This window comes from Triturus cristatus, chromosome 3_2, assembly GCF_964204655.1.
Source record: "Triturus cristatus chromosome 3_2, aTriCri1.1, whole genome shotgun sequence".
Classification (NCBI taxonomy): domain Eukaryota; kingdom Metazoa; phylum Chordata; class Amphibia; order Caudata; family Salamandridae; genus Triturus; species Triturus cristatus.
Genome location: NC_140584.1, coordinates 1097203104 through 1097228766, shown reverse-complemented (window position 1 = coordinate 1097228766; position 25663 = coordinate 1097203104). Strand labels below are relative to the sequence as shown.

General features: G+C 46.6%; 1 protein-coding gene across 4 annotated transcripts in view; it reads left to right on the top strand.

The window, feature by feature from the left end:
* Window positions 1-25663, top strand: part of LOC146859198 (dehydrogenase/reductase SDR family member 4-like) — a 256188-nt gene that overhangs the window by 159068 nt on the left and 71457 nt on the right. For 3 of the 4 annotated variants that reach the window (XM_085649877.1, XM_085649878.1, XM_085649879.1), the window contains exons 4-5: window positions 9679-9857; window positions 13633-13810. In XM_085649877.1, the coding sequence (XP_085506003.1) occupies window positions 9679-9857; window positions 13633-13810 (357 nt within the window). Of the gene's footprint in view, window positions 1-7205; window positions 7343-9678; window positions 9858-13632; window positions 13811-25663 lie in introns of those variants that run through there. The other variant, XM_085649880.1, reaches the window with a different exon arrangement.

Sequence of the window (25663 nt, the reverse complement as noted above, 5' to 3'; positions counted from 1 at the left end):
CCAGGAGCAGGTTTGTTTCTAGGTATTCTGAGAGCTGCTGATTCATCGCCTTTTCTGCCACTTTAGCTAGGAAGGGAAGACTAGCTATGGGCATATAATTCTTGAGTTCTTCAGTGTCTAGACTAGGTTTTTTTAATAGAGGTTTGATCAGCGTGTTTTTAAGGCAGTTAGGGTAGATCCCAGAGGTCAGTATAGTATTGCAGACCTGAGTAATGGCCGGGGCGGTAATGTCCATCGCCATAGAAAATACTGCAGGGGGGCAGGGATCCAAGGCCGAACCTGATTTAACAGATTTCATGATGGTAATTATTTGATCCGTGGAAAGGGTCCTAAAGCTAGTCAAGGAGCTAATGGGTCTGGTGTGAGTAGGGGGGGCCTTGCTGATGTGATTTTGAGAGGAAAAGGGTTGGTAGATGTTATTAACCTTAGAGTAGAAAAATTCTGACAGTGCGTCACAAAGTGGTTGGGACGGGGGTGGGTGTAGGTCTGGCGCATTACCAGTCAACGTTCGTGTAATGGTAAACAGTTGTCTGCTAGAATTTTTGGATGTTTCAATTTGCTCGCAGAAGTATATTTTTTTGGTAGCCACGATCTTGGATTTGTAAGTGGCCAGGGATTCTTTGTAGATGGTTTTACTTTTAGAGTCATAGCTTCTGCGCCATTGCCTTTCCTTGTTCCTGCTTATCTGTTTTAAGACTCTTAGTTCTTCGGTAAACCACGGATCGGAAGGAGTGCTTCTGTTCCTGGAGTAACGTCTAGTCGGTACCAGATGATTTGAGGCCTCGCTAAACCAGTCGTGAAATTGGCTGGTAGCGATGATAGGATCAGCAGATAAGATAGGGTGGGTTTCATCTAGTAATGCTGCAAGTTTGTTCCGGTCTAGACTCTTCCAGACCTTGAAGGAGGATGTTATAGAAGGTACAGTGTTGTTCTTCGCTGCTTCCTTAATTTTTAAAATGCTGAAGATGGCATAATGATCCGTCCAAGGCATAGGCGAGATGTGTGATATATGTAGGCCCTCTGCGTTGGAGAAAATACCATCTAGCGTATGTCCTGCTTTGTGAGTGGGGGCAGTAATTAGTTGTTTAAGACCCATGATTTCTAGGTCCGAAATGCGGGCAACGGTATCCCTATCCTCCAGCTGTTCTAAATGAAAATTCCCATCGCCCATTATTGTAACAGATGCTTCTGTGGCTAAGACTTCTGTTAAAACACTGAGGTTGGTGAGGAAGTTTGCTTTGGTCCCCGGGGGACGATATAAAAGTACACCCTTAAAATTATAGAGAGCTGTAAGTTTTATATCGAAGTACATAGCTTCACAAGCGGTGACTGGGATGGGTGATGTTCGAATTTTGAGGTGCTCTCGAATTATAATCGCTAGCCCCCCGCCCTTTTTTCCAAGCCTGTCCTGTCGATAGACTTTATAGCCTGAGGGAGCTGCCACCGCAAAATCGGGCCCTGAGGCATCATCTGCCCAGGTTTCTGTGATGTACAGTACATCCAGGTTATTATCATTAATAAGGTCAGAAATTTCTTGGCTGTGTTTGACTAAGGAGCGTGCATTAATAAGTGCCATTAAAATGACCACTTCATTGGTATCATTCTGCTGGTTAACAGCGACCATAGTGTTATAGGTCCGGATCATAATGCTGCAGTGTGGGCAGGTCAGGTAGGCGTCCTTATATAAGAGCAAAGGATCATATATGGTGCATTGTGAGGAGGGGGCAGGTTGAAGCTTCATAAGAGTTGAGCGGTCATATGTTTGCCTAATTTGAGAGGAGAACACAACAGGGGTCATGGCCCTTGGCCCGGGACAGGCGCGGACGGGCGCAGACGGGCTTGCCTTTGGCGCGCCTTCGGCGCGCCACCGGCGCGCCCGCTGCGCTCGCCCGCTGCGCGGACGAATGTTCCCCTCCATTTATCCGTGTGAGGAGGGCGTGGGCGTCGAGCAGCTGCAGCGCTACCCCTCCCTCACCCAAGATGGCCGGCCCCTTCCTTCACAGCGCGAGAGTATGACAGAGCACGTGAGGAGTGATGGCAAGGCAGCGAGGCACAAGTAAGTAGCAGCAGTGAGTGTTAAAAGTATTTAAAAAAGGTTTGACACAGCGAAATAAACATCAATAGCTAAAATACAGTGCGATAAAAATTCTGAGCGCTAAGTGAAATCCCCCGGCTTCCGCCTCAGGGGAGAGACCAGTGTAAGTCAGGGGGATGCAGAAACTGACTGGCTAAATACTCTGGGAGGGCGTGGGCGTCGAGCAGCTGCAGCGCTACCCCTCCCTCACCCAAGATGGCCGGCCCCTTCCTTCACAGCGCGAGAGTATGACAGAGCGCGTGAGGAGTGATGGCAAGGCAGCGAGGCACAAGTAAGTAGCAGCAGTGAGTGTTAAAAGTATTTAAAAAAGGTTTGACACAGCGAAATAAACATCAATAGCTAAAATACAGTGCGATAAAAATTCTGAGCGCTAAGTGAAATCCCCCGGCTTCCGCCTCAGGGGAGAGACCAGTGTAAGTCAGCGGGATGCAGAAACTGACTGGCTAAATACTCTGGGAGGGCGTGGGCGTCGAGCAGCTGCAGCGCTACCCCTCCCTCACCCAAGATGGCCGGCCCCTTCCTTCACAGCGCGAGAGTATGACAGAGCGCGTGAGGAGTGATGGCGAGGCAGCAAGGCACAAGTAAGTAGCAACAGTGAGTGTTAAAAGTATTTAAAAAAGGTTTGACACAGCGAAATAAACATCAATAGCTAAAATACAGTGCGATAAAAATTCTGAGCGCTAAGTGAAATCCCCCGGCTTCCGCTTCAGGGGAGAGACCAGTGTAAGTCAGCGGGATGCAGAAACTGACTGGCTAAATACTCTGGGAGGGCGTGAGCGTCGAGCAGCTGCAGCGCTACCCCTCCCTCACCCAAGATGGCCGGCCCCTTCCTTCACAGCGCGAGAGTATGACAGAGCGCATGAGGAGTGATGGCAAGGCAGCGACGCACAAGTAAGTAGCAGCAGTGAGTGTTAAAAGTATTTTAAAAAGGTTTGACACAGCGAAATAAACATCAATAGCTAAAATACAGTGCGATAAAAATTCTGAGCGCTAAGTGAAATCCCCCGGCTTCCGCCTCAGGGGAGAGGCCAGTGTAAGTCAGCGGGATGCAGAAACTGACTGGCTAAATACTCTGGGAGGGCGTGGGCGTCGAGCAGCTGCAGCGCTACCCCTCCCTCACCCAAGATGGCCGGCCCCTTCCTTCACAGCGCGAGAGTATGACAGAGCGCGTGAGGAGTGATGGCAAGGCAGCGAGGCACAAGTAAGTAGCAGCAATGAGTGTAAGAGTATTTAAAAAAGGTTTGACACAGCGAAATAAACATCAATAGCTAAAATACAGTGCGATAAAAATTCTGAGCGCTAAGTGAAATCCCCCGGCTTCCGCCTCAGGGGAGAGACCAGTGTAAGTTCTTGATACATACATTACAATGGTTTGGCTTTGGTCCGAAGTTTATATCATATGTCAAATTGCTATATACTAATCCAAAAGCATGTATTTTTGTTAATGGTCTTTTTTCCCCTTATTTTTCCCTTCAAAGAGGTACGCGTCAGGGTTGCCCCCTTTCACCATTACTTTTCCTGTTATGCTTAGAACCATTTTTGGAGCGTATTAGAAGCAATCCTCTCATTAATGGTTTTAGTCTCAAGACCCACCAAATTAAGTTGTCTGCGTATGCTGATGATGTTCTTATTTATATGTCCAATCCTGTATCCTCCCTACCCCCCCTTTTTGCAGGAAATCTCATCATTTGCTAAGGTTTCAGGTTATAAATTAAACTTTTCTAAAACTGAGATTTTACCTTTAATCCCTTCATGTTATAAGTATATGTTTGACTCATCTAACTTCGCGTGGTGTCCCCAAAAAATTAAATATCTTGGTATATGGTTCTCCCCCAACATTCGTGACACATTATCCCATAACTTTTCTGCCTTAAAACTTAAAATTACTAATTTGTTAAACCTTTGGTCTCCTTTGTTCCTTTCGTGGTGGGGCAGACTCGATACAATTAAAATGATGATTGTTCCCCAGATTTTGTTTATACTATCTATGTTGCCATTTAAAATTCCTAAATATTATTTCTCTCAGGTTAATTCTTTATGCACTAAATTTCTATGGAATAACAAACATGCACGTATTGCTTTGTCTAAACTGATTCGTCCCAAAAATGAGGGGGGAGTTCGATTCCCTGACTTTAATTTATATCACAATGCTTTTCTGATTCGTCAATTTTATGCTTTGTCTAAAGATTATCAGGATTTATCTAAGCCTTCATGGGTTACTGTTGAATGCTCATTGTTAAATGATTTTTCAATACGAGAAGTTGTCCACATGACTAATTGTACTTTTATTTCCAAATACCCTATTTTGAAACATTCTCATGCTTTGTTACATACACTTTTCTTTAAGAGTATGGATAATTATCAATCCTTTCTAGCGTCCTCACTTTGGTTCAATAAGTACATTAAGTTCCGTCACAAATCATTCTACTACAAACAATGGAAAGAAAAGGGTCTTTTTTATGTACACCAAATGTTTGTCAATAATGTGATTCTTTCTTTCCATCAGTTGCAAGAGTCTTTTCAATTACCTGATTCCTGTATCCAGCAGTAGGATATTTTAGCTTCAATATTAAAAGGTTGTATACAGAAATTCCTCTCTCTGCCAACTCCTACTTCCTTTCTTCCTGATTCCTCAATCTATCAAGTCTCTACTGATACTATTCCAAGTGCATCTTTTATCTATAAATCTTTATCTACCCCTGTTGGCACACAAAATAAATATAAGGTGGAACTCGAGTGGGAACAGGACTTGTCTTTGACTCTGTCGACATCGCAATGGGATAAGTTTTGGCAAAAATTATTCAAGACTTCCAAAGCTGCTAATCTCACACAGTCCCTTTACTTTATTTATAATAGAGTCATCATTACTCCCCTTATGCTACATAAATTCAATCCCTCTGTCACATCATCCTGTTGGTCTTGTCTTAATGCTGAAGGTTCTTTACTACATTTATTGTTCTATTGTCCTAAGGTGTATACTTTTTGGAATGATATTTGGTCAAAATGCTCCCTGATTTTTTCTCACAAAATACAATTTAATATGCCTAATGTCTTTTTAGGCACTATGTCGCCTGATTTTGCTCTAGTCTCTCCCACACCTCTTCTATTTGATTTATTTCTTGCTGTGGCTTTTAAAGTTATACTAACATGCTGGAAAGATAATTTTAAGTTGTCTTTTTTACACTGGTGGAATTATATATGTGATGAACATAGAATTGCCTCTATTCCTCAATCTTCCATTCACCTACAAATTAAATCTGACTTACTATGGCTACCCTTTACGACTTTTCTATCAACATCATTATAATTTCTTCTATTCTTTCTCTGTTATTTTCCCTCTCTTCCTTTCTTTCCTTTCTTCTCCTTATTATTTTCTTTTTTGTCTTCCTTCCTCTTTTCTCTTTTCTCTTTCCGCTAATAAAAATATACTTTTTCTTAATCATTATATTCATTTTAACTTTTACACAGGCCTTTTTGTATACCACTGTAGTATAATAATTTTATTTGTTTCTTCTTTGGTATGCTTTCTTTTTTAAATTGTCCCCATTTTTTAGGCACATTACTGAAAATGTTGTTCATATTCTGTGACTTTTTTTTTTTCTCTGTATAATTCACCTAGCGTGCAGTTAATATTCATATTTGCTTGTATGCTTTTATCCAGTGTGCTATTGACTTAATTTTATATTTGTATTCCTGTGTTTTACTTATTTCTAATAAAAAATTATTTAACTAAAAAAGTATATGTTCTACCTTTTGATAACACAGCATCCTGCCCTATAGGCTACCTAGGTTGTACCTTAGGAATGTATTTTATGTAATAAAAGAGGAGTTTAAGGTTTGAAAAGGGGTTTTAAACTGCAAGTCAACATGGCAGTGTAAACTGCACACATAGGCTCTTCAGTGACAGGCCTGAGACATGTTTACAGTGCGACATGTGTGGGTGGCACACTCAGTGCTGCAGGGCCACGAGTAGCATTTAATTTACAGACCCTGGGTCCATGTGGTGCCCTCTACCAGGGACTTATAGGTAAATTAAATATGCCAATTATGGATAAGCCAATCAAACCATATTTAGGGAGGGAGCACATGCACTGTAGCACTGGGTGGCAGTGATAAAGTGCTCAGAGTCTTAATGTCAGGAAAAGAATCAGGGAAAATTGGCGGCAAGCAGGCAAGGAAGACCACCATAAGACTGACAGGTCTAACGCCAATCATGAAGCTGGTGACCGAAGAAGTGGAAGTTGCAGGCATAGACAGTGTCGAAGTAATCCAAGATGCTGGATGTCAATTTAAACTAGGAGTTGTATAAATTGTTTACAGTACAGTATCCAATCATATTCACCTGAAACACAACTCTTCTGTGTTGGATGCATGTACTTTTAGTACTAACGGTTTAAGTGGATTGATGGTGTCTGCTTGAGATATAGTCGTAGTTCCTGATTACAGGTTGCCACAGTGTCATTGTTCCACAGGTCCAGCCTGGGGGGTGGGGGGCAGGTTCCTGCCTGCTCTGGTTGCAGTCAGCTGGGACAAGAAGATTTATCAGGCCCACCACGAGAATAAGTATGTGTAGCCCAAAGTCTGCACTAACTACAGTTGGCTGTGGTAGTGCCTAGTTGTTGTAGTACCTGTGACCTTCCCTCTGCTAGTTTCATTCCTGTGCCTGTGCCATTTTGTGCTGGTGCTGTGTTCTGACCTTTCCTCGTTAGTCGCGCCTGCAGGGGTGGTTTGGGGGGGACTATTACATTCCTACTCAAGGATGAGGGTTGACCTTATCTTTCATTGGTATAGTGTCCATCCGGGGAGGCATTCTCACCTCAGTCTGTATTGAAATTATAACGAGGTAGGATTGAGTAATGGAATGACCGGTCCGCCGTGTGCTCAATTCAAGCCGCAGGACAGTGTTTGGGAGGCGCCCTGCTCGCAGGGAGGTCAGGGGTCATGGCGGTGACACCGACCCTGCAAGTTCGCGCGGTCCAGCAGGTATTTCCAGTCCGCTGCCCACATGATGTGAATCCGTTTGCTAACAATGGTAGTTTGCCCCCCTGACTCCTCCGTGTTCGGCCCTCATGAAGCTCATTCGTCGATTTACACCTGACAGAGGAGGGGAGGGAGCGGTCTGTCAAAACCCACCTGTCAGCAAAGGCAACCTCGGTGGCTACCTGCACAGGAGCGAAGGCGTGCGCTTTCCTTGCAACTCTGCGCACGCACTGACGCCACTCAAGTTTCACAGTACAGAGGATTTTGGTAAAGTATTGAGATTTCTACATGTTTTCATTTCGTAAAACGTCTTCAGATGCTTTGAACTGACATTTTAAAGTGTAATTAATGTTGCTCCTCGTGGGTTATAATTTATTTACTGTGGCCAGGGGCATATTGGTATCACAAAATATATAGCAATTGATAGTATGCGTTCCTAAGACAGTTATACATTTTCAATACACAATGTTGAAATGTTGTCACCTGCTTCCCCATAACCCCAATACAGAGATTTTTTTTAACTCACTGTAAAATCCGTGATAAGATATGTATTTTTTAAAAATATTTACGTCCATCCGCACGAATGGCTGTCTACCTATGCTAATATTGTAGGCTATTTTTTTCGTAAAACAAAGTTTCTTTGCTATAGTTTGATAAGTTTTAAAGAGTTTCACGCAAACAAAGAAAAGCTAAAGCAGTCAATTACTTCTGCTTTTCTAGGTTTAAGGAGAAGGTTTCTTCAGGCCCCTTTTTCTTCTTGTAAAAATGTATATTTGTAAAAAAACAAATGTAAACTCAAAACACACCTAGCGAAAAGCTGATTTCATGTATTGCACAAAATTAATAAACATAGGGGGATGTGTACAAGGAAGTGGCTGAGAGAGGCGTTAGCGTCATGGATTAACACCTCTCTCCACCACTTCTGAGACGCAAGGCCGCACCATATTTACAAGGAGACTGTGCAGCCTTGCGTTTCCCCCTGCGATGGGGCTAAGTTGAGCAACTTAGCGCCAACGCAGGCACCCTTTCACCATTGTGCAAGGGTGTCTGCGTTCAAGGGAGGATTTTTGATGTGTAGGAAGGTGTCCCTTCCTGCACATAAACAATCCTAAAATGCCATTCTGTTACTGTCATGTGTGCTGCTTCATGCTGCACACATGAAAGTCACAAAATGGCATTTTTTAAAAGGATTGTTTATGTACAGGAAGGGACACCTTCCAAGACATAACCAATCCATGGCATTTTGCTTTTTCCATGTGTTCCTCGTTTTTCCAACATAAGACCAGGTTTTTCCTGGTCTTAATTTTGGCGCTGCCTCCTATGTACGCCAATCTTGTACATAGGAGGCAGCGTAAAAAACAATGGGTATTGAGGTGGAACGCCCACTGCAACACCCACTGCCCCCCCTTCACACTAACCATATCGTGAAAGGGGGCCTTATTTACGAGGCAGCGTTAAGCCATGTTAAGTGGCTTAGTGCTGCCTTGTAAATAAGGCGCAGCCCCTATCGCCACCACAACGTTGATGAAAATGACGTTGTGGTGCCGATAGGGGCTGGTACATCGGCCCCATCATTTAAACAAAACACTGGGGCAGATTTACATGCCTCTTGCATCATTTTGGCACCGCTTTTGCGTCACATTTTGTGATGCACCGGCAGCGTAAAAATGCGGCCCATTTACAACGTGACGCATCTAAGGAGATGCGTCGAGTTGTAAAGCCCTGTATCACATTATACCTGCATCAGGTATAATGTATTCAGGGTGGGTGTTCCCACGCAGGAAAGCCTCGTAACAGTTTTCACTGCGCAACTTCTAGAATGCCACTGCGTCAAAACCTTAAACCTCCTTGAAGCAGGCAGAAAGAGTGACGCTGCAAAATTAGGATAGGCCTCAACAAGCATTGCTGGAGTTGTGTGGTGTTTGCGACATGCTACAACAATGCGTGACTTTTGCGTCAACAGATGCTTCCGAATTTCGGACGCATCTGTCTATCCTTGTGCCATGGTGCGCCGTATTGTAAACACAGTGCATCCATTGTGGCGCAAGGGTTTCTCAGGGTTGCACAGGTAAAGAGACTCTTCTCTACAGATGCGTCACTTTCTTGTAAATCTGCTCCTTTGGTTTTATTCGGTTTGCCTTCACACTCGTTGTGGTAGTGGGTATATACTTCTTGTTAAGAGCCACTGGTCAAAAAGCAGACAGTACGTGGTGACATATTGAATTTTATTTTATATATTTAGGATGGTACTTTTGGTTGTAAGAAATGAGTATGAGACGAGCTCTTTGGCTAGTTACAAAGTCTGATCCTTTGCACATCCCCAGTCTTAAATAGAAATCGTAAAAGAAATGTCAAGAATGACATCTGTATAGGGAGTGAGCACTCCTTTCACTCAGCTGACGTGTTTGACACCCAGGCTGGGTACGTCAGAGGTGTGCCAGGTCTGACTGGAGATGTTCCTTGCACCCACTGCTACCATCTGAAAACGTGCCCCTCGATGTCCCTCTGCACCGCAGTCCGTGGTGTGCACCCTCACACCCGCTCCTTTCGTCTAGAGTGTCGAGCTGCAGCCCCACTGATTTGACATTTTTCTTATCTTCCAGTTTTGCCATCTCAAAGTAAGGAAGCAGACGACGATGTTTTCATGGGCAAGAGCCAGTCGTTTGCTCCGGGTTCAGGTGATCAGCGCCCCAATTTGTGGCACCCCACAATTCAGCACCACAGCAGAGATACGTGGAGCTCACACACAGAAGGTCGCGATCCTCACAGGCTCCACACAAGGGTGAGAGGACTAAAGTTCAATGTAAACAAAGGCTTCTACGAGGAACTAGATCCCATGAACGCTCACTGGGGTCTGTTGCCTGCAGTTAGTTTGGATTCGGGTGGTATGCTGCGTTGGGAGATGTGGGATGTGGGTGCTGGGATGTGGGATGTGGGTGCTGGGATGTGGGTGCTGGGATGTGGGATGTGGGTGCTGGCATGTGGGTGCTGGGATGTGGGATGTGGGTGTTGGGATGTGGGATGTGGGTGCTGGGATGAACGCTCACTGGGGTCTGTTGCCTGCAGTTAGTTTGGATTCGGGTGGTATGCTGCGTTGGGAGATGTGGGATGTGGGTGCTGGGATGTGGGATGTGGGTGCTGTGATGTGGGTGCTGGGATGTGGAATGTGGGATGTGGGTGCTGGGATGTGGGATGTGGGTGCTGGGATGTGGGTGCTGGGATCTGGGATATGGGTGCTGGGATGTGGGAGCTGGGATGTGGGTGCTGGGATGTGGGATGTGGGTGCTGGGATGTGGGTGCTGGGATGTGGGTGCTGGGATGTGGGTGCTGGGATGTGAGATGTGGGTGCTGGGATGTGGGATGTGGGTGCTGGGATGTGGGTGCTGGGATCTGTGGGATGTTGGTGCTGGGATGTGGGATGTGGGTGCTGGGATCTGTGCCTGGCAAGGCTGGAAGGCTGCCAACGGAGGTTCCAAAAGACTACATTTGTTGTTTGAGGTTTTCCTTTTCTATGGTTACCTCATAAACGTGTCGAATGTCCTCACCCCCTTCCTTCGATCATTTACGGGGAAACCTTCCAGTGAATAGGAGACTTGGTATAGGATGCTTCTGGCACGTGCAGCCAAATAGGAAAGTATCTCTTCTTACAAATTGTTTGAGTGGGGAGGGTCTTGTTTGATTATGTCGTTAGGAAAATTCAGATCGGATATGGGCGCAAGATCAGTCTTGTTATGGAGCATTTTAAATTCCATGTCAGGAAACAGGTTATTGGTGAGTCAAATGAAGACAATACAGCAGCCTTTAAAACTTGAGCAGCGAAATACGGTACTGAGAATCTCAAAGACGAATCAGCTACTATGGAATTAGATTCTCATGTAAACTAATAGCAAAAAAGTCCAAGGGCAGTTTTGGGTAGGATCAGATCCCACTTTAAATGCTGCCATTAATATTGTGAAAGAGAAAGAGAAGTTAAGTCAGAGAAGCTTGTGGAAGAGATTAGGTGGTCCAGAAAATTCCATAATTAATGCAATCAGCAGGAAAGACTTTCAGAAAACAGAAGGAAGTTGGAATCAATAACAACCCAGTGAGGAAGTCTTTAATGTCCTGTTGTTAAGTCTAAACACTCTTCTGCAGTTGATAATACAGGAGGAAAGGTCCCTTTCAGAGGATATCTAGAGGGGGAAAAGTCGTAAAACTAAAATAATAAAAATGCAGTTCTGTATCCTGCTCATGGGTCACACTGTACATACTGTAGCATACATTGGATTGAGACTATGGCTGCAAAACCAGCTTTGGGTGAAGTGCCTAGTCGAAATTTATTACACAGGTTTATTATATCTGCCACTGACATCCAATCTATGTAATCCTCTTTACCTAGAGAAGTTTTATAACTGAGATACAGTTGGCATGGGGGTACACATACAGTTCACATATCACAACAGCTGTTGGCTCAGAATTTATTTTGAATGGTCATGATAATTTCCAGCGTAAACCTAGTTGGATCAGCCCAGAGTTCATATTGTCCTAGATCCAAAACCGACACACATGCACCAGCCGCCCGTTAAGTTTTTGGGCCCCTCTGCATCTCAATTACATCTGCCAACGACAGGTGGTAAAGGAGGACCTGTTTGACTATAATTTTGCCCAGAATAGAAGGGACGTAATAGCACCTCTTTGCATAATAATTCCAGCACCAAGTACTATGCACAATTAAAGCCTATCTGTAGGTTGTAGGAGCTTACAAACCAGCCTCAGAAAAATATTTTGAGGAAAAAAAACTGAGATTACAGATTAACTCCACATGACAGAGAGCCCCCTTCTGTTTTTTTTCTCTAAAAACGTCCATCACTGCAAATAGTCACCCATTGACCCACCTGCCACAACCACATATGATGTATTCGCAATAACAGGGGCACTCTCCTGAATCCAAGCATCACATGTCCCTTTAGGCTCAAACTAAGACCGAGATAGTAATACTCATAAACCACCGGAATAGATGAGCCTACAAGTTTAAGAAACATATTCAATACATATTTACTCCATATAATTAACATTTTACCTTTTGAAACATTCAGCTGAACTGTGTTTGTTGACAAGGCTCCTATGATTGAGAATAAGCATTTACGTGTCTCTCTTTACCAGAGTTTACCCACTCTGCTGATCCAAGGGTCCCCTGAGGCTCTACCATCTCTTTCTCCTCTTGATGATTGTCAACAAGGTGTTGTGATGATCAAGGGCCTTCAAGAGGAGTCTGGAATGACAACAGGTGATTGTTATGGGGACCTGGGAGGAGGGGGTAGATTCAGTGTTTGCGCCTAGAATGGTGGAAGGTCTCATGAGGGTGAGGAGTGGTTTGGACCCGGTTTTCTTCCTCAGCCAAATACGGGACACAGAAGCTGTCACCCTGGGCTGGCTTGGTCCTTTTCAGGAAGGCCTTGGAAGCATTGCTTCAAATGTCCATTGTCTGCAGACATAAAATCCTGCGAGGTCCACAGGGGCTCTGGGGATGCCAGTTATGATTGAGCAAGAAGGCCTGAGCTGAAACATCTACTCCACCAGCTCTCAGTGCTGCTTGGATCTCTATATTTCATTGGCTTTCTCTGACCTGGGTATCTGTTCCTGCTAACTACTTCTTTGGCCGGTGTCTCTTAAAGGCTGAGAAGAAGCAGAACAAGAGGGTTTCTATCGGGTGAGAGTTCCCAGCTGAAAGGCTGTGTTCAACTGCAGCTGGACTAGGGAGGCTGGGGAAGTATAAGGCTTTTAAAAGTACCAAAAAGTCTCCTTGCCACCTCAGGTATGTGAACTAAGGTCACAGGACCATATCACACTTACAGAAGATGAACAGTGCCAATGGAGGAACAGGAAGCCAGGAAGTAAACAGCAAGGGAGATCTTCTCCATGTGAAGCCTGCTGTAAAATGTGTTCCAACCAAGGCCAAAGGAAGGAAACAAAGGGTGGGGAAAAACGGATGAACCTCCCAGAGATACTAATTGTAACCTGGTCACGACTCCTTTCCAGTCCAAAGTTAGGTAACATAGGAGTTGTTCGACAGAGAAGCGGCCTTTTGTTTGTGTGCATTCCACTATAATGACACATAGATATAGGGCCCAATTCACAAAGGTAAAATGAGAGGAAAGTTTAACTTTACGGCTTTCAGTATTCACAAAGGGAATTTACTCGCAAAGGCCTTTTGTGAATACCAAAAGTCGTAAAGTTAGATTTTCGTCTCAGTTTACCTTTTTTGAATCTGGCCCAAAGAATTTATTATAGCTGTCGGCTGACCGATGTCTTACTGGTGATTTCAACTAGTCCAGGCTTTGCAGCCAGTGGCACTATGCATTCCTTGACGTGTTGACCTATACTCCTAGTGTAAAAAGTACCAGCACTCTTGATGAATGGATAGCAATAAAGTGTAAATGTGATTGGAGACATCCAAGGGAACATTGGAAGCAACTCACCCAATATCTCAGCTCGCAGACAATAATGCAAGTGAACGGTGTGCATCCCTGATGTCTCTCCTGATCAGTAGCTCATGGCTCCTGTGTGCTCTCTTGCAGGATCGGGCTGGAGATCGCCCGGCGGCTGGCACAGGAGGGTGCACATGTGGTGGTGAGCAGCCGTAAGAAGGATAACGTGCACCAGGCAGTGATGGAGCTGAAGGCTGAAGACCTGAGCGTGTCAGGGGTGGTGTGCCATGTGGGGAAGGAGGAAGACAGGCAGAGGCTGGTAGACACAGTGAGTGACCCACTAACTGCCTTGGCATATCTCAGCCATTTCCCATATAGTTGGGTCCTGATTAAAAGCTCTATTTGAGGGAGCTCAGCTGTTTCTCCCTTACCTGTGAACAAAGGGTCCAAAAACATGTATTTCCCTTTAAGTTCATTCTAGGCCTGACCTGAAGCACCTCAGCCCATACGTAGCCCTTGAGATTGTCCTGTGTGAAGACCCAGGCACTACCCTGCAGACAAGGAACAAAGTTCACAAAACGCTTTGTGAGACCCAGTTCATAAGAGTAGCTCCATTGAGCCTGAATACCTAGGCTTGTTGGAAGAAGTGCTGGGAACTATGCACCTGAGGCTCATCAAATGACCCCATGTCCGGGGATCCCTGAGCCCCACACAACCCAGCAAGGGTGTCAGAATTAATGTATGCTTGCATCTATGTGTGTATAATACGTAGGAGCAAAAAAACCTATAAGAAATGTCAGTATTAGTCTATACGTGCCCCGCCCATCCTCCATTACACGGCAAAAATCCACTTTTAGGCCCTTTGCAGTAATCCGGCACCGCCACCAGGAGGTGCCCTAAAGCTGCTGTCTTACCTCGCCATATGGAAGTTTTAGCCCTGCATTGAAATGAAGCATGTAGTAACTGTACACAATCTGTTCCTAATTTCCTCATTACAGTCTTGTAACATCATGACTCAATGGTTACACAACATCATATCGATACTCTGCTGTAATAAGTTATTGAAGGTGAATTGTGATGTTAAATACCAGCAATAATCAGTTCAAGCAGACAGCGTGAATAACAGGTCACTAAGGGGAATTAAGCAGCGAAAGGAATATCTAGCTTTTCAGCTGACTGTATTCCAAGCTATTTGTCCCACAAATGTCACTGCATTAGCTAGCAATTATATTATAGCAATATATATGGGTAAAACTATCACATGCAGGTACATTATAAGAAAATTGCAAGTCATCGAGGAGGTCTGTGACCAGATAGAGGAATGAGGTCAAAGGCTCCGTTTCTCTAAAGGGCCAATGGACTTTGAGGTGACTTGCAATAACCTTTTAACAAATGGCAGAGTGTATTGTATTCCCTATAATACATGGTCACGCCATCGCTCTCCAAAAAAGCTTAAATCCTAGGTGTCTTGCACCTCCATGTGAAAGAGACAGTAAAATTGTAGCGATAAAAAATAAAAGCAGAACCTGAGGAGGAACGGGGGAGGGGGGGTGGGGGGGTCAAAAAATGATGGATTGGGTTGCGGCCTTGAGTAAACATTAGTGGCTGAGATTAATTTGTCCTTTCCATCCATCACTTTCTTTGTATTCTAAATTGTGGCACCCTAAGATTTAAAAGAAGGCTGTAGCTGATAAAGAGCAGTAACACGCAGATACCTTCTTTTCTGTGGTGAACTCTATCATGCAAAAAATGATTGCCATACATATCTCCTTTTATTGATATCTGTTCATGCTAGAAAAACAGATTATAACAACAAAAATTCAGCTCTCATTCCAAGTGCACCTAAACTAATCAATGAAAAACAGAAGGACTTAACATCACCTTTGTTTTAAATAGTAATTAACTTTTGCCATCCCCCTCCACCACAATTTTTAACAAATCGTACTGCCTCCAGGTTCCACCACTCAACTAAAAAACAAATCAAAAATGAAAATCTCTGGTCAACAATTGGTTTATGGGGGTATATCACAGGGACAGGACAATTAAGGCTTGTCCCATAGCCACATACATGCATGTATGCGCTGATCGCCTCTGGCATGGAAACATTTGCGCAATAAAAATAGCTATTCCCACATTCCTGTGTCAGAGGGTGGACCACACTTCTTATGGGGTTTCTCGCGCCTTTTTTATCCCCATTGCAAATAGATGTATATATGACGCATGTGATTAGCATTTTCCCTAAACCCCTTTTAGGTCTCGGTTAAGATAGCTTTAGCAGTCTGTAGGTAAGACCTATTGCTTCCAATCCATTACTCATACACTAGGCTGTGGGTCAGCGCCTGGCCCCTGATTAGATGGCTTTAACATCTATTATCCACCATTCCACTGACTAAGTAAGAAGCGAGTCATCGCCTGCGAAGAGATATCCTGAAATGTTTCCATAAGTTTGTACCACTTTTGCGAAGATTTCAGACACAGCTACTGGATATCCAGGATTTGATGTACAAAGGTGTGACGTCATGTGCTGTAGTTTTCCAAATTAAAGATACAATTGCTGAAACGTCTGTGTGACGAAATGTACAACACCTGCACGTCCCTGTTTAAAATTCACTTCACCGCTTCTTTCATGGCGTGCGGTATTCTGTCGTGTAAAAAGCCCCCAGTGTGATGTTATTGAACCTCTAGAGACCTCTAGTGGACGATTACTTAACTGCATCGCGATAAAGTTGTGTTAAGGTGAGACAATATGCACACTCGTTTTCAAGCAAACATTCATTCATTAAAAGACTACCCCTCTCTGTAAACTTGCGAACAATAAGGTATTTTTAGAAAGTACTTTCAAATCATTAACCTTTAATCTGCTAGACTTCTGAGTCCAATCAAAGAAAACGGCACTCACCTGGATCTAATAAGTTGTGTCTTTGTAATTAGTCTTTGTACATCTGTCCCTAGTTTTGATAAATAGATCTTGGTACAAATACAAGTAGAGCTGGTCCCAAAATTAATGTAGCACATTCGTAGTCAGGGGATTGTATTTTTTACATATTGCATGTTACCGCAGCGTCCTGGAAAGTATTTAAACATAAATTCAAAAGGCATAAAAGGGGGCAGGGAGGAAGAGTGAGCTAACATCATTCACAATGAGCCACAGTTATGCCCGAATGCCCAAAACTTGCACAGTATGAATATTTATTAACTGAATACCTAAATGAAACAAAAAAGTACCACACAAGTAGAAATCAATAAGTAAAAAACATAAACGCAGAAGTTAGATTACATATCATGCCAGACACGTTTGATCAGTAGTGCATATGTCATATTTCCTGGGTATAGTCAACATATAATTCAAGAAATTTGCATTTTTCATCTCGAAAGAAAAAGAAACGAGTTCTCTTGGGGTGAACAACGCAGGCTTCCTGACATCGCTTTGTTTCTGAAACAAAACAATCACACTAGGCAGCTGAGTCCGTTCAATGAGCTTGTGACTTGTTTCAATCTAACCTTTGAATTGCACAGCTTTCCACAGGACTCATATTAATAATTGTATTTGAAAATATTATTTGTCACACTACCCCTCATCTCTCTCCCAGTCATGCCCATACATTATGTAGGATGTCAGTACCTTCAGGCAGGCACAATACTGACCAGTCTTCTTTTAAAAAGCTTTTAGTTTTTCCTTTCAATACTTGGATGCTTCCCTCCCAGTCACCTCCCATCGTGTAAGCTATGTATAGGATAGGAGTATGCCTATATAGCTTTTACTGTTTGTCTGTCTGAGGCCAGCTCCTATTGTTCCTGGCAAGGGAAAGAGAACTAAATGAGGACAGATGCCGGTGACTGGGCATATGGGTGCTGGGACCGCACTAACAAGGCCGGAGGAGGAATCGCCATTGTCCACAAAAACACCATCAAGGTCTCAACTAACGCCAACGACGCCCTCAGCACCGCCGAACACATGCACTTCTAGATCCACATGGACCCCAAGACCACCCTAAGAGGCACCCTCATCTACAGACCGCCAGGACCCCGGCCTCAATTCTGCGACTCCATCGCCGACCTCATCAGCATGCACGCGCTGACCTCCACCGACTACATCCTCCTCGGAGACCTGAACTACCACCTGGAGAACAACAACGACAACAACTCCTCTACCCTGATCGATAATCTCGCCACCCTCGGACTGAAACAGCTCGTCATCACGCCGACCCACATCGCCGGCCACACGCTCGATGCCACTTCTCCTCAAGCCCCCACGTCACCTTCAGCCACGCCTCTGAACTCACCTGGACAGACCACCACTGCATCCACTTCTCTTTCCGGAAACCCCTCACACACCACCGCTCCCTACAGACCCCCCCGCCGCTGCTGGAGCAAAGACTCCCAAGAACAACTACAGACAAACCTCGCACTCAACCCTCCGACGAACCCCAACAACCCCGATGAAGGTGCACTCACCCTCGAACGCTGGATGAACAACAGCGCCAACACCGTCGCCCCACTGAAAAACTCCACCAGCAGAGGAGTCAGCTGGTTCACCCCAGAACTCCTCGACTCAAAACGCACCTGCCGGAAACTGGAAAACATATGGCACAGCGACAAGACGCCAGACAGCCGCGCCGCCCACAAAGACGCCATCCGCAACTACCACCTCCTCATCAGGACCGCCAAAAGGACCTCCTACTCAGACCGCCTTGACAACAACGCACACAACAGCAAGGAGCTCTTCACCATCGTGAAGGAACTCTCCAACTCCAGCTCCAACGCCAATGGCATCCCACCCTCGCAAGCACTGTTGCGACTCCCTCTCCGCCTTCTTCCACCGGAAAATCACCGACATCCATGACAGCTTCAGACCCCGGACGGCCCCTGCCGACCACACCGCACCGAACCCACCGCACCCCACCACCCACGACACCCTGACAACCTGGGCCAACGTGAGCATTGAGGACACAATCAAGACCATGGGAACAATCCACTCCGTATCCCCGTAAACTTGTAAACTTGTAAACTTGGAGATTTATAAAGCGCAGTTGTTGCCCGAAGGCGTCCAAGCGCTAGGATAACCGAGACCTACAGAGAGCAGGGAAGGGAAGAAAAAAAGAAGAGAGAATGGTTTAGCAGGCAGATGTGAACAGGTGGGTCTTCAGTTGCTTGCGAAACATAGTGAGGTTCTGGGTGGCTCTCAGATGAAGCGGTAGAGCATTCCAGGCCTTAGCTGCATTGTACATGAACGTCCTTCCGCCGGTTCTAGATCTTTTTATTCTTGGGACTACTGCTAAGAGAGTCTGGCTGGAGCGAAGACTGCGATTTGGGATGTAATGAGTGATCAGATCATGGGTAATGATGGGTCCCATGTCCCAGAAGGCTTGATGGGCTATACATAGCGCCTTGAACAGAACTCTCTGCCGGACAGGTGCGCCAATGGAGGCTAGTCAGTCCGGTCCTCACTGAGTGTCTGTGCGGGATTTTAAGTAGAAGGCGAGCTGCGCTGTTCTGTACAGTTTGCAGCCTCCGGAGGGTGTATTCTGGTGCACCCAAATAAAGTGCGTTATTAAAGTCAAGGCGGGAGTGAATGAGCCCTTGAATGGCAGCCTGTTTGGCTTCCAGGGGGAGGAGGGGGAAGATTTTATTTAGCACTCTCAGAATGCCAAAACACGTGGCTGACAGTTTTGTGGCTTGGACTTTAAAAGACAGTGAGATGTCCAGCCATACCCCGAGACTTTTGATGGAGCTTTTTGGGGCTGGAGGCGGTCCTAGGCATGGGGGCCATAGGGGGGGGGGGGGGAGTGCCGGCTCTGAGGGTCCTAGGAGCATCAGCTCAGTTTTTTCCCCGTTCAGTTTCAGGGATGATGACGACATCCAGCTCCTCACTTCCTCCAGGCATTCTCTGAGCCCGCCTGGCGCAGTACGAGATGCCTCCTGCGCCAGTGAGACCACCAGCTGCGTGTCGTCCGCATATGAGATGATTTTAATTCCAAATGGGCGGACGACACTGGCCAGTGGTCTCATATAAAGGTTGAATAGAGCAGGGCTCAGAGAGGAGCCCTGAGGAACTCCACAATTTAGAGGTCTACTGGAGGAAGCTGAATCGCCATCAAAAACCCTGAAAGATCTGTTCCCCAGAAAGGATTCAAACCATGCCCAAGCTTTATCCTTGATCCCCACACAGGACAGGCGGCTAAGTAGGGTGTCATGACACACTGTGTCAAAGGCCGCGCTTAGATCAAGGAGGATCACTGCCACTGATCCTCCCTGATCCAAGATTTTTCTCGCCTCCTCTATGACCATGAGGAGGGCGGTCTCTGTCCCGTGCTTAGGTCTAAAACCCGTCTGAGTGGGATCCAGTATGTGGTGGTCCTCTAGATAGTTCACTAACTGTTGGTTCACATATTTCTCCAAAACCTTGCTCAACCAAGGGAGCAGAGAAATAGGGCGGTAGTTAGCCAGATCAGACAGGTCTAGATTGGGTTTCTTGATCAGTGACCTAACCATGGCCTGCTTCCATACGGGTGGAACGGTGCCAGAGGAGATGGAAGAGTTTAATACCTCTCTGATGACGGGCAGGATGGTATGGGAGGCTGCCATTAGGATGTCAGGGGGGGCAGGGTCGGCCGGAGAACCTGATTTGACACTGAGGGCTAGTGATTCTAAAGTGGGGAGGTCTAGTGGGGGAAAGTGAGTTAAGCTGTAGGGGGTGGGGGAATGTGACAGGCTAGGGAGGTTATTAGGTTGGGTAGACAGGTCGGTGTTTGGGGGAGAAAAAGTTGAATAAATGTTATTAATTTTTTGATAGAAAAATTCGGCAATGTCATTACATTGAGTGACCGATTTCTCGACATGCACCACAGGAGATGGGTTCGTAAGCTTTTTAATGGTCTGGAAGATCTCTTTGGGTTTAGATCTAGCATTCAGGATTTTTTCGGCGAAATACGACGACTGAGCTGCTTTTATTTGAGTTTTGTACTCGTTGATGGTTTCACGGTACCGGGTTTTGTTATCCGCCGATTTGTCTAAGCGCCAGCGTCTTTCCACCCTTCTACAGAGACGCTTTTTTTCTCTGAGAGACTGAGTGTACCAAGGGGCGGTTTTTTGAGGCCGCTTCAGAACAGTCTTGCTCATTGGGAGGATAGAGTCAAGAGTGTAGGAGATCCAGTTGGTATATGCCTGGTTTGCTAGGGCGGGATCATCCTGAATTTCTGGTTGTGAGCTAGCCAGTTTAGTGCACCACTTATCAACCTCAAGGCGCGTCCAGGCTCGTCTGAGTTTGGTGGTGGGAGCCGGAGGAGAGAATTTAGGTGTGGTCCATTTAAAGGGGATTAAAAAGTGGTCAGTCCAGGGTAGGGTGATGCCTGGGTCCACTGTGATCTCAGAACAATTTGAGAAAATAGGATCCAGTAGATGGCCTTTTTCGTGGGTGGGGAAGGAGACACGTTGAGTGAGTTGTAGAGCCGCTAGATCATCTGACAGGATAGCAGCTGAAGGGTCCGAGGGGGAGTCAAAATGTAGATTCAAGTCACCCAACACGGTAAAGCTAGAAGAGGTGCTGACTCTGCTGGCCACATTCGATGGCAGAGTTAGAAGAAACTGCTTAGGGAGGCCGGGCGGGCGATAAATTAAAGTGCCTGAGAAGCAGATGTTAGGAGAGAGGTTGATGTTAAAACCCGTGCTCTCGCAGTCCGAGATGGTCTCAGGAGAGAGTCGACAATGATATTGCTCCTTAAGGATGATAGCAAGGCCTCCTCCTCTCCCTTTTGGCCGGTCTTGCCGTGTTATTTGATAGCCGGTTGGGAGGGCCTCTACTATTGCCGGGTTGGACTCACTGGTAAGCCAGGTTTCCGTAAGGAACAATATATCCGGGGTGTGCTCTTCTATCAATAAGGCCATTTCGGCGGTATGCTTAGGCAGCGAGCGGCAGTTTAGTAGGAGCATTTGGAATTCCTGTGTGGTTGTTGTGCGCGAGTTAGGTTTGAGAGGCGCAAAACAGGTGGGACAGGTTGAGGGAAGGTCTATGGCGTGGAGGGAGTGCCGAGGGCATGAGTTGACAGGAGGCCTTAACTTGTACAGGGTTGCTCGCGTATAGCATCTATGTGCTGACGGCTGGGGGGCAGGGGGGTGGCCCAAGGCCCTAACTCGGCGCGGACGAGCGCAGACGAGCTTGCCTTATGCGCGCCTTCGGCGCGCAATCGTCGCGCCCGCTGTGCTCGTCCGCTGCGCTTCCAGTGGAGACACATGCTTTATGGTAGTGACGAGGTGAGTATAAGAGGGCGTGGCTGTAGTCGTGGGCGTGCCTCTGGCGAACCGGCCAATCACGCTACTGCAGCTGGGAATCCCTACCCACGTCAGCTGCTTAGGTCTGCTGAGCGAGGGAGAAGGGACAGAAACGCCGAATAAAACAACAGGACAACAGTGGCAGTGCAAAGTTAAAATGCTATCTGTTCCCTACTCCCGGCTGTGCCTCAGGAGTTTTAGCTCTAAAACGCAGCGCTCGAGGTCAGCGTTTTAGAGCTAAACCTCGTCCGACCCTCTCCCGCACCACATCTTCAACAAAGCCAGCAATTCCATCGCATCCCACCTGCACAAAATCATCAACCTCTCCTTTGAGACCGCCACCTTCCCTGAGAACTGGAAGCACGCAGAGATCAACGCCCTACTGAAGAAACCCAAGGCGGATCCGAGCGACCTCAAGAACTTCCGGCACATCTCCCTGCTTCCGTTCCCAGCAAAGGTCATCGAGAAGATAGTAAACACCCAGCTCACCCGTCACCTCGAAGACAACAACATCCTGGACCTGTCCCAATCAGGATTCCGCAGCAACCACATCACCGAGACCGCCCTCATCGCCGCCACAGACGACATCAGGATCCTGCTAGACAACGGCGAGACGGCGGCCCTCATCCTCTTGGACCTCTCCGCCACCTTCGACACCGTCTGCCACCGCACACTACGCTCACGCCTCCACGACGCAGGGATCCAAGACAAGGCCCTGGACTGAACCACCTCCTTCCTCTCCGGCAGAACTCAGAAAGTCTGCCTCCTCCCGTACCGGTCCCATGCGGCGTCCCTCAAGGATCTTCCCTCAGCCCGACACTGTTCAATGTCTACATGGCTCCACTGGCACGCATCGCCCGACAACACGACCTCAACATAATCTCCTACGCCGACGACCCTCAGCTGATCCTCTCCCTCACCAAGGACCCCCTCACCGCCAAATCCAACCTCCACCTGGGAATGGAGGTCGTCGCAGACTGGATGGAGGACAGCTGCCTCAAACTGAACACCGACAAGACGGAAATCCTCATCCTCGGGTCCAACCCCTCCGCTTGGGACGACTCCTGGTGGCCCACGTCACTGGGGTCCCCCCCGGCACCCACCCACTACGCACGAAACCTGGGAGTCATCCTCGACTCGAAACTCTCCATGACCAAACAAGTCAACGCAGTCTCCTCCACCTGCTTCAACACCCTCTGCATGCTCCGCAAGATCTACAGATGGATCCCGACAAACACGAGGAAGACTGTCACCCAGGCCCTAGTCAGCAGCAGACTCGACTACGGAAATGCCCTCTACGCCGGAGCCTCGGCCAAGCTCATCAACAGACTACAGAGAATCCAGAACGCCTCTGCACGCCCGAGCCTCGATGTCCCATGCCGCGACCACATCACTCCCCACCTGAGGAACCTGCACTGGCTCCCAGTCGACAAAAGAATCTCTTTCAAGCTCTTGATCCACGCACACAAAGCTCTCCACAAAACCGGCCCAACCTATCTCAACAGTCGGCTCTCCTTCTACGCACCCAACAGGAAACTCCGCTCCGCTGACCACGCCCTGGCCGTGGTACCACGCATCCGGAGAGACACTTCCGGAGGCAGATCCTTCTCCCATCGAGCCGCTAGAACCTGGAACACCCTCCCCCTCTACCTGCGACAAACCGAAGACTTGCTGACCTTCAGGAGGCAACTCAAGACCTGGCTCTGCGACCAATAACAGCATCCCCCCCCCACCCCAGCGCCTTGAAACCCTCACAGGTATGTAGTGCGCTTTACAAATTATTGATTGATTGATTGATTGAAGCAGATGTCTTCAGGACTCGTGCACAATGGTACACTCTCCTCTGCATGAAATAGTGCAGGCACTATGGACATTCTGTTTTCAGTGTAATTCTTAACCAATAACAGTCTCAACATATTCCACAGCAAATTTGAAAACATCTACAGCAACTTCACACCACAGAAAATTAATTGCTTATCTACCCACCACCAACCAAAATGGCCACCTGACTGAATGGACAACCCTCACCAGAGATGACACAGCGGCAATCATGCGGACCATCCACTCAAGGGCCTCAACGGATCCATGTCCCCACCACATCTACATCCTGGGAACATCGCCAATCAACACCACTGTGACCCACATCATTAACACCTTTAACATGTCCACCAGTTTCCAGTATGAATGGAAACTTGCAGAAATCAAAGCCCTCCTCAAGAAGCCAACAGCCGACCTGAATCAACTGAGCAACTTCTGACCCAACTCCCTGCCCCCTTATCCAGCCAAAGTGATTTCAGAAGGCCATTAACAAGTAACTCACAACCTACCTCAAACTTCTCCATCTTCTAGACAACACTCAATCAGGATTCAGAAACAACAACAGCACCAAAACAGCACTCACTGCAGCCACGATGGCGTTCAAAACATCCTGGACCGAGAAGAAATAGTGGCCCTAATCCTGCCCAACCTCTCCACAGCCTTCAACACTGTGTACCACAACACCCTCATTAGAAGAATCCATGAGATTGGCATACAAGAATCTGCTCTCAAATGGATCTGTTCCTTCCTCACAGGAAAACCCAAAGGGTTAGACTGCCACCCTTCAGATCAGAGACCAAGAAATTGATATTTGGTGTCCCACAGGGATCGTACCTGAGTATCACTCTTTTCAACATATACCTGACACTGCTCATTCGATCAAAAGACATCATGATCATGTCCTATGCCAATGACATCCTACTTAACCTCTTCCTGACTGACAAGACGAACACTACCAGCACCAACTTCACAAACTGCATGAGCATGGTAGCAGATTGGATGTGAACCCACTGCTTGAAGCTTAACTCCGACAAGACAGAAGTACTGGTCTTCTGTAACAAAACCTCCCCATGGTGTTCCACCTGGTGGCCGTCGGAGCTAGGACCATCAGCCACACCTACAGACCACACAAGAAATCTGGGGATCATCATAGATGACAAGCTCAACATGATAGCTCAAGTGAACGCGAAGTGGACATCCTGGTTCCACATCCTATACATGTTGTGAAAGATCATGAAATGGTTGCCTCAGAACACCAGACGGACTGTCATGCAAGCACTCATCACCAGCAGGCTGGACTACGGCAACACTCAAAATCTCCAAAGAACTCCTACAGAGATGCCAGACCATCCAAAACGCAGCTGCAAGACTCATACTCGACCTTCCACATTACTTCCACATAACACCACACCTCAGGAAGCTTCACTGGCTCCCCATTCACAAGCGCAGCCAATTTAGACTTTTGATGCACACATACAAAACCCTACACAACACAGGATCAGTTTACCTGAACAGCCGCATACACTTTCACCAACCTACCAAGCACCTACGCTCTGCCTCACTCTCACTCACACACACTCCATGCATCCCCCAAAGCAAAACTGGAGGTAGTTCATTCTCCTACATCACACCGAAGACATAGAATGGCGTTCTTCAGCACATTGGAGCCTACTCCTCACTTCTTGAGTTCCGCAAGAAGTTGAAGACTTGTCACTTCATAGGGAACACACACTTACACATTTTGCCTAAGCACCTAGATACCCTCTTGAGTGAATAATGCGCTTTTCAAATAAACAACCCATAACATTCACTGGTGTCAGTCATCGGTGCACATTCCTACCACCATCTGTGCCAGGTGCACTGGTCCGACTGTGCCAGGTGTAAAATCAGGTGGGTTAGAAAAGAAGCTTGGCATAGAGTGCACCTAGTTGTAACAACGAAGACAACACGTACATGTCTGTGACAACACTGACCATACTCACCTCATCACTGAGCTGCCTGTCGCTCCCTCATCATGTCCTGTGAGCACTTCTTGGGAGAGCTAGTGTTTCGCTGCACTCTGCCCCTTTTTCCCAGTTTACCAGCAATATGTGCA